We start from the raw sequence: 11,973 nt of genomic DNA, 5'->3' as shown, positions 1-11,973 counted from the left end.
GACATCTTGTTCCGGATTACGAGTTGAAGAGTATGGTTACAAAACAAAATTTGTTGATTTGTCCACATCGGTTTCTCGGAATTTTCTGAACCGATTTTGACAAACTTGATTTTAAAAGAAAGGTCCATCAGCTGCTGTTGAATTTTGTGTAGATTCGAGTTCTGGTTCCTGAATTACAGGGTGATACGTACGATCACGCAGCAAATCCCGATTCTAACGAATTCTGCGATGAATGTAAAAAGGAGAAATTTTTTCCAAAATGTTCCAACTGTTGAATTTGTAGATCTAGGTCACCAACAGTCATTCAAAGTCTCGTTGGCCACACTGGCCACCATCGACGGATCCGGAAGCATACAAAATCAGAATAACGGTTATATTGGCTTCTCGAAAATGGCTAGACCGATTTGATCAACTTAGTCTCAAATGAAAGGTGTTGCGTCCCCGGAAACTGATATTAAATTCCATCTCCATCCGACTTCCGGCTCCGGAGTTACGGGTTGTGGAGTGCGATCACATAGAAAACTCCGATTCAAACCGATATCGCGATGAATGCAAAAAGGTGCTCTTATATATACTTACCAAGTGTAATAAGAATGAAAGACATTTCCATAATGTTATATTGTACAAACCAGCTATTAAATCATAGTTTGTAGAAATGAGAAAGGCACAATTGCACCTCTAGGTGGATTAAAACAGGTTTTTCAGTTCAATATTACCGTGGCTGTTTTTTCTTTTACAAAATTTTAGAACTCGAATAATGATTTCCTTTCTTGTATATTTGTCATGTCATGTATAATAATAAAATCCATATCAACTTTTGAATAGGGCTAATAATATTTGCAAACAAACTTTTGATTTGCTGATTTCTCTTAATTTGTTATAATTTCAACACAGAAAACATTTGAAATTGATTCTACCAAGGGTAAAGATGTGGATTCATGTGTATTTTTCAGGAAATTCAACTCGGTAGCGGAGTAATGAGCGAAATATGTGTGTTTACAAAAATCTCATTAGCCCTTTTGAAGAATTAATATTGAAATGTAATATTTGCATTTGAAAGCTTTTAATAAATATAAACAACGCAAACATTCTCGTGTTTATGATTGAGAAAGGCACAATTGCACCGCTAGGTGGATTAAAACAGGTTTTTTTTATTATATGTATTGCTTGAAACCTTAGGGTCGCTTATTTTTGAAATTTCACTGAAGGAGGTTATGTCGAGGGTTTCTGTTCTATTCAATTCACACTATAGTTCAATGCCTTCGAATTTCAAATGGCGATATCTCGAGAACTACAACACCAATTTTGAGTTTATTAAATAGAAGAATAATTATGTTAAACTAGATTCATACTTTTTGAGCAGAAATCTTTTACGTTTATTCAACTTCAATAAAAAGTAATTGAAAATTGGAATGCAATATCATTAATTTATTTGTATATTAGACCGGTAATAATTTTGCGGAACACCGCTAGCTCAAATGTTAATTCGCTCCACAAGCCATATGCCAAATATGAGCTTATCCCGACAACCATAGAGAGTTTTCAATTTTCTATACTAAATATTGTATAATGTATATTTATTTGTTTTTACTCTATTATCACGCTACATAAATTTTAACTTTTACTTTTCTCTTATAAATCGTCCTTATCTAAACGAAAAGCTTTTGCTAATGGATCAAGCTTTCAAACGATACCAAAGTGTACCGACCTACTTTACCAGTTGTTGAATTTTGAAAATTGCATAACATCACTGCATGATACTTTGGACCTTTCTCAGTAAGTGACGTTAATTGTATAAGTGACGCCAATTGATTGAACAAACGCACTAGTTCATCTGCTTTTATTGACTTATAAAATGTTGACACAATTGTAATTGCGAAACGTTTACGTAAAAATTTCGAGTTCACGTACAATCTACAAATTTTCCGATGCACTCGCGAACAAGGCAATAATCAATCCTTTTGTGAGCATGCATTGCAACTAGAATGGGTAAAGCGGTTGTTGCTGTCGTGTAAATTTCAACCGACTCGTTTTAGGTTTAAGTAAATATATTTTAATGTAGGGTTTATTATGTGCGAATTTGATTGTCGTTTATTGCGAAGACCACGCAAGGTTCGTAAAACCAACTAATATCAAATCTGCGAACTAGCATACACTATCATTCTTTTATTACAAGTAGTAGAACATTTTTCACAAAATGAAATCCTTGTTGATCGTTAGACTTGGCATGTGACTGAAGGTTTCACATTAGGAATAAAAATTTACAAACCTGGTTGCTTTCACGGCTCCAATCTCGATTCTACAGACCATATTATCGGACATCTCCCCAGGCCTAAGCAATGCCCTAAGTACTCTACAAGGGCAACTGACCACACTGAACAGCACGGTCTGCTCAGTCGACTGGCCAGCGCTCTAGCCGGTGGGATTTCGTGTGCTATTACTTCACTGAACGCAGTCTTGTCCAATGCTCGCAGTCTTATCCAATGCTCGCACTGCCCTGCAGAACGCTCTAGCTGTTATGACTATTGTCACCAATGGACTGACTCAAGTTACCCCTAGTCTGACTTCAACATTGAATGCTCGCGCCGCTCAGTTGCTAGCCGCTTGATCCAACTTTAACGCCTAACTAATTCAAGTTTTGGTTGCTGGAAATAGCGCTTCGTTAGACATGATCTATATAAACTGGGCAATGCAACGGCAAAATTAAATACGGCCATAGCCGGCGTGGTCTCGCACGTTGACACCGTGTTTGGTACCTTGTTGAACCAGATGACGGCCCGCATGAGCTCAAAATTTTTCGATATATCAAATATCACCGATAACCTATTCCAACTGAAAAAAACATCCCTTCTTAGATTTTGGAACCACATGCCACAAATTTACCATCTGTGTTCAATTTGAATTGTTACTATTTGAACTTCTTTAAAATCCTTAAAATGTGATTTTCGGATATCCCGGTTTTCGGAACCAGTACTAGGATAGCGACAAAGTTTTAAGTTCGTGAACTTATAGGTCGTGTAATAACCTTTCAAATATAACACAGATTGTACAAATCCAACACCTGGTTACAGAAATATAAATCGGTGAATTAATGTTCTAAAAAGCGGCGAAGAAACGCTATGGGTGGCTGCTGATAATCGGCCACAAACCCGCTGAAGCACTATAGTTGGCAAAAATCCTAATAGGGAAGGCACCATCCAAGCGACAGCGTTCGATGGACACGTAGTCGCCGAACAATAATGGGTGCAGGAAGGACTCGATAGCCATAATCCCGATTTGGTACCCTGCAAATACCCTCAGCCATGAACAGCTGAATGCTACTCGATGCGCACTGATCAATAGCGTCTTGGAGCAAAGCTCAAACAATACGAGACCCAAGTTTAGGAAGTGCACCTACAAACAAGGGTATCTCGAAATCGCCTGTGTAGACAAATATACAATTAAGTGGCTGCATGATGCCACAGCTGCGATCAAACCCTGAGAAGGCGCTTCATTGAAAGTCGTTGAAGCGTCGCAGATTCCAAAACAAGCACTTTACATCGAGTATTTCTCCGCCTGGTGCAGAATCAGAACGACAACTTTTGCACAGAATGCTGGAGGGTCGGTCTTCAAAACGGTAGAGCTCCTGTTGGCGGTAAATGAGGCTTCAGTGAAACTGATAACCTCCCAACACAACCAGCTGAACTACGTATTCGGAAAGGCTAGAATGCGCCAGTTGAAGATGGCCCCGGTTTTCGCCGAACGGGGAAGTTCTAGGCAAGCATGGACTGTAAAAGCTCCTGTGGGGAACCCAACACGGAGCGCCTCACGACGGACTTCTGATCATGGCAAGCCTGCAGCAACGGTAACGAGTGCATCGGTGACAGCCCGTCTCGCGAGCAATACACAAAAACACCCTACCGTATGCGGCTCACGAACTGAAACGCATGGAGAGGATCGAGAACCCCCTGTAGGCGAAGGTGCGCAAACGGCAAGAACCGAAGCAAATACTGAGCAAGAAAAGCCTACTGGAACGTGGAATAGCACACAGCCTGTAACTAGCAGTCGATACAATAAAGAGGACGAAGCATTGGCCCCAAAAATCGACGTTAAAGAAACACCGAAAAATGAGCAGCATTCACTACATTCGAGTGAACCTTCACTATGCAAAAAGTGCCACAAGCGTCCTTGCCCGGAGGTTCACCAAAGAGCGACTAGACATCGCTCTTCTACAGGAGCCGTGGGCAAATAAGCACAAAATCTTTGGCTTAAATTCATCAGCTCCCAAGATAGTATATTGTAACGACCGGCCGACTCCAGGAGCTGCAGTTTTGATAAACAGAGCAGTAAAATTCTCGCCAATTACTAGATTCATTCAACGAGACGTCGTTGCAATAACAGTGGAGGCACCGACGGCTATGGGAAAGCAGGAGATTGTGATCGCATCTGCCTACTTCCCTGCTGATGCGGATACAGCACCACCTTCTGAAAACGATGACCACATAACCCGATCAGATTGAAATAACAAGATTATAACAGAACACAATTTTTGTAACATATTGTGTTATAAATTAGGTCTCGTTAGTAGTTAAAATAACAGAAATTTATAACAAGTAACAATGCGAGATATAGTTTTGAAATATTTCTGTTATGTGTTTCTGATCGGGAAAGCACTGCAGAAGCATAAACAAGCCCTTTATCATTGGATATGATGCCAACGCACCAGTGGCGTAGCCAGAAATTTGGTTTGGAGGGGGTTTTGATGAAAATCGCAAATTTTTTGAAAAAATGCTAAAATTTAATATGACTTTGATAAATTATTGAAAACTCAAAAACATAGGTAGTCTAACAGATGTCATTCCAGTCTACAAACAAGAAGGATCAACATGGAACAGTTTTCAAACCTCTATAGATTATTTTCTTGTATAATATGTCAATGAAGTCAAAAATTGCGATCTTTTAAAGTGGGATAAATGATCTAAAAAATTTTCAACGTTCAAGATCACCTAATATAATAATCCTTGACTTTGAAAGTTTGACAACTTCGGGAAGTTATCAACATAAAACAGCGCCTGTTTTGATATATAAATTTTAGTCATTAACTCTCATAGAGGTAATTATGGTGAATTAATTTTTCAAAAATATTAAGAGACATGGTGCCTTCAGCAAAGTTTTTGATAATGTCATTTCAAACAATTTTGTTGAAAATATGAAGGCTACATGAATTCAACATATAGGGATTTAAATGGACTGGGCCTGCTATATTTCTTCTTAGTGAAGAAAAATTTAGGTGACTATTTTTTTCTGCGCTACGGATAAAATTGTTTGAAACAATCATTGCGAGTTGAGAACACAAAACCTATAACTAAATTATGGATGGATGGAACTGAAACTTGCGTTTCGACTTCATCTCATCAGAATCCGACACTAACTTGGTGGGGGGACTAAGCTTGCGCCGAATTGATGCTAGCTCCTGAAAATGGAATCACTCTTTGTGTTTTTGAGTCCTTTTAATATCTGGGAATTATTTGTTTTATATCCAGTTCCCTTATTTTTTTTGTAAGCTTCAAAGGCACCTTGAACGCAATGTGAATTTATTATTTAATTACCGCAGAAGAGATTTATCAAATACAGTAATTTCAGAATAGCTTGTTGTAAAGGTTTTCTACTACTATATTTCGATACTCTGAATATGTGGGATATTTATGTCTTTGACAAAGTTGTTTGAAATATCACTTTCGAATACTTTGCTTGAGACATTAAGTCTCGACTCAAATTTGCTTGAAGAGTAATTCTTCTCTATAATTACTTCTAGGAGGATTAACCGTCAAAATTATTCTATCAGCAGATGAACAGTTTTACGTTCTTCAATGTTACTTAGCATCGAAATTTGGCAGTTTCGAATGAATGTGATCGTGATCGTTAAAAATTTATCGAGCATTAATTCTCAAACTTTAAAAATCGTTTTTCACGAAATGTGCAAAATGGCGCTTGTCATAAGATAGCACAACAGCGACGATTTGTGCCTTCTCTACCCATTTGTCCGTTCTATAGACGAATTTCGCCCCAACTCGAACAAATATTGGCAGCACTCTCTTCGATTTTAATGAAATTTTCTGCACATGAGAGCTTTGTCACAAAAAGCCACTTTGCATACTATGTTTTTCCAAAAATGATTTAGACTGTCTTTTGAAAAGGGTCAAACTTTTTTACCCAATTTTTTCAAATGGCTATAGTCTAAAAATGATAAATCCTACAAAAAAAAGTTGTGGGAGTGATTTTCACAAAATTAGTCAAATTTTTAAATAATAATATTGAAAAAATGCTTCATCGACTTCTACACTGAAAAAAATCGATTTTGAAAATTTTAAGTCGATTTACAAAAAACCCCATCTTTAATTTAGGCGAAATTTTGTTTCAAGATAGGTAATTACCGGGCGATATTCCCTACCTACCGTCAAAAATTCAAGTTGAGCACTTTTAAGGAAAAAAAATGTTTAAAAAACTTTTCCTTGTCCAAACTGCCTTTTTTCAGTATACTTTGATCGAAAACTGAACCAATTAAAACCATAATCATCTCAGAATCCAATTTCCCAACTATTAGTTGCCTTATACATGCAAAAAGTATCAGTAACGAATTTGGTGTAGCATCTCTGACTGGACTGAAACGAGGCCGAAGGGATTCGTTTAACGGAGCTCTGGTACTAGAATACTTAGCGCACGACAACATGTTTAATATCGCGATAACGGCCACCACAAGCGCAGAGACCGCACTCCACGACCTCAATACGCCGGAGATGGGCTCTCTACGTATAATGATTGTACATGACCCGAGATATCACCCGAATAAAGTCATGACCCTCATCCATCCTCTTGGACAAAGGTTTGTTGATACCTTTGGGATTCCTAAACTTCCGTCGCTCCACGAAATTTGCCAATTTTCGAGCGTCCTCTGAGAAGAAATATTTAAAAACTTCCAATGTCAAAATGTCCACCTTCTCATTATCATTCTAATCCAAGTGTCGGCCATCTCATTACCCGGAATGGAGCACTGCGAAAAAATTCAAACTAAGGTAATCTGCTAAGATTTTTCAGATAAAGTACTCAAAAACTCCCATGTTTTCCCCAGGAAATACAAAGAGTGCTTTCCATGCTCCATCAAAAGGAGAGCCTCCTGTTACTGTAACGATGTAGGCTTGGTCGTTGATAGGTAAATATAAAACCATCAATTTTGTAGGGAGAATATTGGCAGCACAGCCTCTTTTATGATTGAACTCACCACTACTGTCAAAATAATTAGCATAGAAGCGATGCATAGCTGTCATCATATGACGAATATTCCGTGTATTCCAACAGGATGAATCGAATACACAACGTAGGCCCTAACCACCAGACGAAACATTGTTTCTCTGATGATCTATCCGTCAATCCGTCGACGGACCGGTGCCAATGATCGCGTTTTTCAGCTTTCATCAAGTTTTTCATTTGCATTTCTAGCGTCGCGTATATTGGGAAAAAGTCGGGCGATCCGACATTCAAAAGTCCCTTTCGCATATAATTCTAAGCAATCTCTGCCCACCACGAGGTAGGAGACTGTTCACGGTTGTTCGCGTCGGGTACTCGTTTCGCCTGACCTTTAATCGTAATGCAAATGCATTGTGTAAAACCTGGGGGAAAATGTAGGGACTGAAATATAAGGACACTTTGGGTTTTTGATGTCCCATGTGGAAATTCCTGCTAGTTTCTAAGATTACCGAACCACTTACTTCGATTTTGTAACAGCACCCTTCAAGGGACACTCTCAGGCCTTGACGAGAAAAATTAGGAGAGAAAACTTATTTTCCTCTTTCGGTAATTTATAGGCACATTAGAAGATGCTCCCACAATGGGATGGTCAGACTCTCGCTTTTTAGTGTACAAGGAAACGTAGAAATTAGTCAGTGGCGGTGGCTGTTTCATTTTGTCCCCACATACTAGCCCCACCCAAAAGATCAAAGTTTGGAAGAGCAGATTCGGCGAAAGGTTCGAAATGAGGTTGATGGAAAAAAGGGGTTTTCAAATACTCCTTGATTTTTTTCTGAGCGCAATTGCTTGCGAACCAGAATTTTTACTGGCTGAAACAAAGCGTTCTTGAAGGAGCGAACCCTATACGTCGCAATTAAGGCCCTTGTTGGAGACTACACCATCAATCTCTACTTCCCGGGCGGGTACATAGTCAAGATACTTCTTCGTACCCGGCCAAGTGGTATTTAGTTAAATCTCGCATATTTAGATGATGTTAAGTGGCTCATCTTTGCCCTCATTCAAGTTTGCTATGAATATATACCAAATTCGTTACTGATACTTTTTGCATGTATCAGGTAACTAGCAGTTGGGAAATTGGATTCTGAGATGATTATGACTTTCGTTGGTTTAGATAAAAATACACTGAAAAATAAATTCAATTTGAACAAGGAAAAGTTTTTTTTTAAATAACTTTTTTTCCTTAAAAGTGCTCTTGAATTTTTGACGGTAGGTAGGAAACATAATTACCTATCTTGAAACAAAATTTCGTCCAAATCAAAGAAGGGTTTTTTGTAAATCGACTTTAAATTTTTAAAATCGATTTTTTTCAGCGTAGGAGTCGATGAAGAATTTTTTCAAAATGTTATTCAAAAATTTAACTAATTTTGTGAAAATCACTCTTACAATATTTTTGTAGGATTTGTCATTTTTCATTTGAAAAAAAAAATAGTTAAAAAGTTTGAACCTTTTCAAAAGGCAGTCTAGATCATGTTTGAAAAAAAAAAGAAGTAAGAAAAGTGTTTTTTTGTGACAAAGTTCTTACGTACAGAAAGTTTCAATAAAATGTGAGAGGAATATGATACGATTTTGCACGAAATTCGTCTATAACAAATTAAAATGCTTCTTTTAGCAGGCTGCCCCCAACAAATTCCCTGCCGGTCACAGATTGTGACCGGTGCCGAAGCACTTTTCCTCTGTATGCTGTTGACCGTCTTAGGGAACGCGTCGTTCATGGCAAAGCATTTGCGATTACCTGTTCGTAATGTATCCGCGCGATAACTTAGTTATTATTACACATCAATCAATTGATAATTACACAAGCTACAATTTCTGGAAGAACAAATCTAATTTTAAATTCATTCGACAAGTTCGTAGATATTTAATTAATGTAAAAATACATTTTTATAAAGCAGTATGAGCATGAAGCACCAAGTGCCTCCATTGGTATAGAGAAAGTATAAAAATTTCTCCGAAAGCTTATTTTTTTAACATATTTTTTAGGTACTAAAATAAACTGTTCCATGTGAAAAAGCAGTATGCCTCCTCTTGAGTATTTTTTCCCAATTCTAACAGTTCTCTAATTATATTGCGATATTGTTGATTTAAACTTTTAGAATTTTATATTTTAATAGATCGCTTATATTTCGGTCTAAAAACAGCTGATTCAAATAAATTGTTTTCCAGTTCAAGGAAATATAATAACATCAAGCGATTTATCAAATGAGTTGAAACATTTTCGAATTTTTCGCTAATTATAGAAAATACAACACCATCAATCGATTCATCAAATAGAATAAAACTTTTCCTGGAAAAGCACGCAGTAATATTGAAAATCAATCAAAGTATCAAACAATATAGAAAAATCCTCGGGATGTATGTCATATTGCGTAATGCAGTGTTTATTCAAAACATTATTTTCAATAATAGCCCATTATAGTCTGGCTACAATTTCTAGACGCAACAATATATATCATTTTAACCCGACAACTCGTTGATTGGCGAAGGTCAACAACGGAATGTTTCCAAAACGGTCGGACGACGCAATAAGCAATTTCGTTGTCCTAAGCTTTTGCGCACACTCTAAAATAAATGTTCAAATTTTTAATTGTTCCTATAATTCACCTGATCAAACATTGAGTGCACGCATTTGTTCGGTTTTAGCAAGCCAATACGCAATAAATTTTGGCAAATTGTACCAATTTTCGGTATAATAAATACTCGATCAAAGCCCTGAGCAGCATCAGTTTGAACTACAAATCGCAATGAAATTGACACTGTTCTTCGTACTGTGCTTCTGCTTGGTTGCGGTAAGTCTAGCTTCTCGATCTGTGATGCCGGTATACGACAAACTACGTTCGGTCAAACTCATTTTAGGTTTCACTAGCTGCACCTCAGCCTCAAATTATCTCGGGGATACTCTCCACCATCGGAAATCTGTTTGGTATCGCCGTCTCGACTTTCAACACAATTCTCAGCGATGTGCAAACTTTGGTGGACGGCACCCTAACCACGATCGGCGCCATTATTGTCAATATTGGAACGGCGGCTGGAACTGCTCTACAAAATGCACTGAATAATGCCAATACTGCGTTGACCAACGCTCAGACAACGCTGAACAACGTGGCCAATGCGGCACTTTCGAATATTTCAGCTGCGTTGCAAGCTCAGCTTCAGGCTGCCGTGACGAACCTGCAGAACCTAATTCAGCGTCTCAATGCTACCATATCGGCTGCCTCTCACAATGCGTCCGCGGCAAACAGCACCTTCGTGGCAAATGTAAACAACCTGACAACGGCGATCAATTTGGCTGTACAGAACGTTACGGCCACCTTGGCTACGGCCATCGGAACCACAGTGTCGACTGCTGGTAGCACTGTGGGCACCATCATTTCGGGCGTCGGCAGCTTCTTCGGCAACTTGTTTTCCTCCATTTTCGGATAGGACCACGACAATTGAGTACGCTTGAGCTGTGAATATTGGGAATAAAGTGCATATTCAACCCTGTATCTTAACTTTTCAATAATACGAAGAAAATCCTGATTTTGAATTGATCTTATCTCATTTCATAAATTTGGAGGAAACTAACGACTGTGGGTGGAGTTTGAAATATTCCGTTTGCTGAATATTTCAAAGGCTGGAAGCCGAACATAACCCCTAAAAAGGATCACTTCATAAATATATTCTACATCCCATTTCATAACGTTTGACCGATTGGTTACGATATTTCCAAATCTATCTTTCATGTGCCAATCTATCGTTGTGATTCATTCTTGAATTTAATATGGATTTGAGCATTAGTGTGTTAGGCCCTTTACAACACTTCAATAAAATGCCAATTCACTTCGCCCTCATTGTTGGGCGTAATATTTCATATAAAAATCTTAGGCTTAGTTTTCTTGTTCGTTTTCCGTGATTTTGAGAAAAATTAAATGTTATGTTGTAGCTCACATATCGGTGAACTCGATATAATACTGATTTTAGTTAGATTGCGTTGTACGTTGACATTTCGGCCGAAACAATCGTTCCTGAAGGTGAGTGGCGCTAACATACTTGCTATGCGTAATTTTTCGAAAATTTCAGTGAAAGTGTCATGTCTCTACATTGAAAGTTGACCGCATAATAAAGGATCAAGAGAAAAAGAGGTACGCTGTGGTCGGAAAATTTAAAAAAACAATGGAATCAATTATTTTCTTTCATTATAGAGTTGTAGTGTCTTCGAAAAAGTTGCTGTATGGCACCTAGCGCTTTATATGGTTGAATCATACTAGTACGGTATTCAGTGGCTAGGGCGGCGCTGTTATCAACTTTTTAATAAAGCTACGTAGAAATGTGGACAACAACTTTGTCGTAGACACCATCTATGATCGATCTATCTCGTTCCATTAAAAAGTTGATAACAGCGCCGCCCTAGCGGCTGAATTTCGAACCAATATGAAATGATCAAATATAGCGCTAGATGCCATGCAACAACTTTGCCAAAGACACCATAACTCTAAAATGAAAAATAAGGAAAGAACGTGTGAATTGTAGGTTATCCCCTTTTGAACGCTAGGTACCCCCGAGGTTACCTTCTCGAACTACGAAAATGCTCGTGAATTGAATGGTAGTTCATGTAATAATCTTATTTTTTTCTATACATACAACATGGGTCAATGAACTACTAATAAAATCGTGTATTTTTACAATAAAAACAATGTTAATTTGGAAATG

At 38.0% G+C, this 11,973-nt stretch overlaps 1 protein-coding gene across 1 annotated transcript; it reads left to right on the top strand.

Annotated features, from left to right (window-relative positions):
- Positions 1-9,937: 9,937 nt before the first annotated feature.
- On the top strand, positions 9,938-10,769 carry LOC131696049 (uncharacterized). Its single transcript, XM_058984575.1, has 2 exons — positions 9,938-10,070; positions 10,138-10,769. Exons 1-2 carry the CDS (start codon positions 10,026-10,028, stop codon positions 10,702-10,704), a joined length of 612 nt encoding a protein of 203 aa, XP_058840558.1. The 5' UTR covers positions 9,938-10,025; the 3' UTR covers positions 10,705-10,769.
- Positions 10,770-11,973: the final 1,204 nt, after the last annotated feature.

The sequence above is a fragment of the Topomyia yanbarensis genome, unplaced genomic scaffold (assembly GCF_030247195.1).
Source record: "Topomyia yanbarensis strain Yona2022 unplaced genomic scaffold, ASM3024719v1 HiC_scaffold_65, whole genome shotgun sequence".
Classification (NCBI taxonomy): Eukaryota; Metazoa; Arthropoda; class Insecta; order Diptera; family Culicidae; genus Topomyia; species Topomyia yanbarensis.
Note: the sequence above shows the minus strand (reverse complement) of the source record. Positions and strands in the feature narration are given on the sequence as shown.

Excerpts from the sequence above, each read along its gene's own strand:
- LOC131696049 (XM_058984575.1), top strand. The coding sequence starts at position 10,026 with ATGAAATTGACACTGTTCTTCGTACTGTGCTTCTGCTTGGTTGCG. Across the intron at positions 10,071-10,137 it reads TGTGCTTCTGCTTGGTTGCG|GTTTCACTAGCTGCACCTCA; the intron begins GTAAGTCTAGCT and ends AACTCATTTTAG.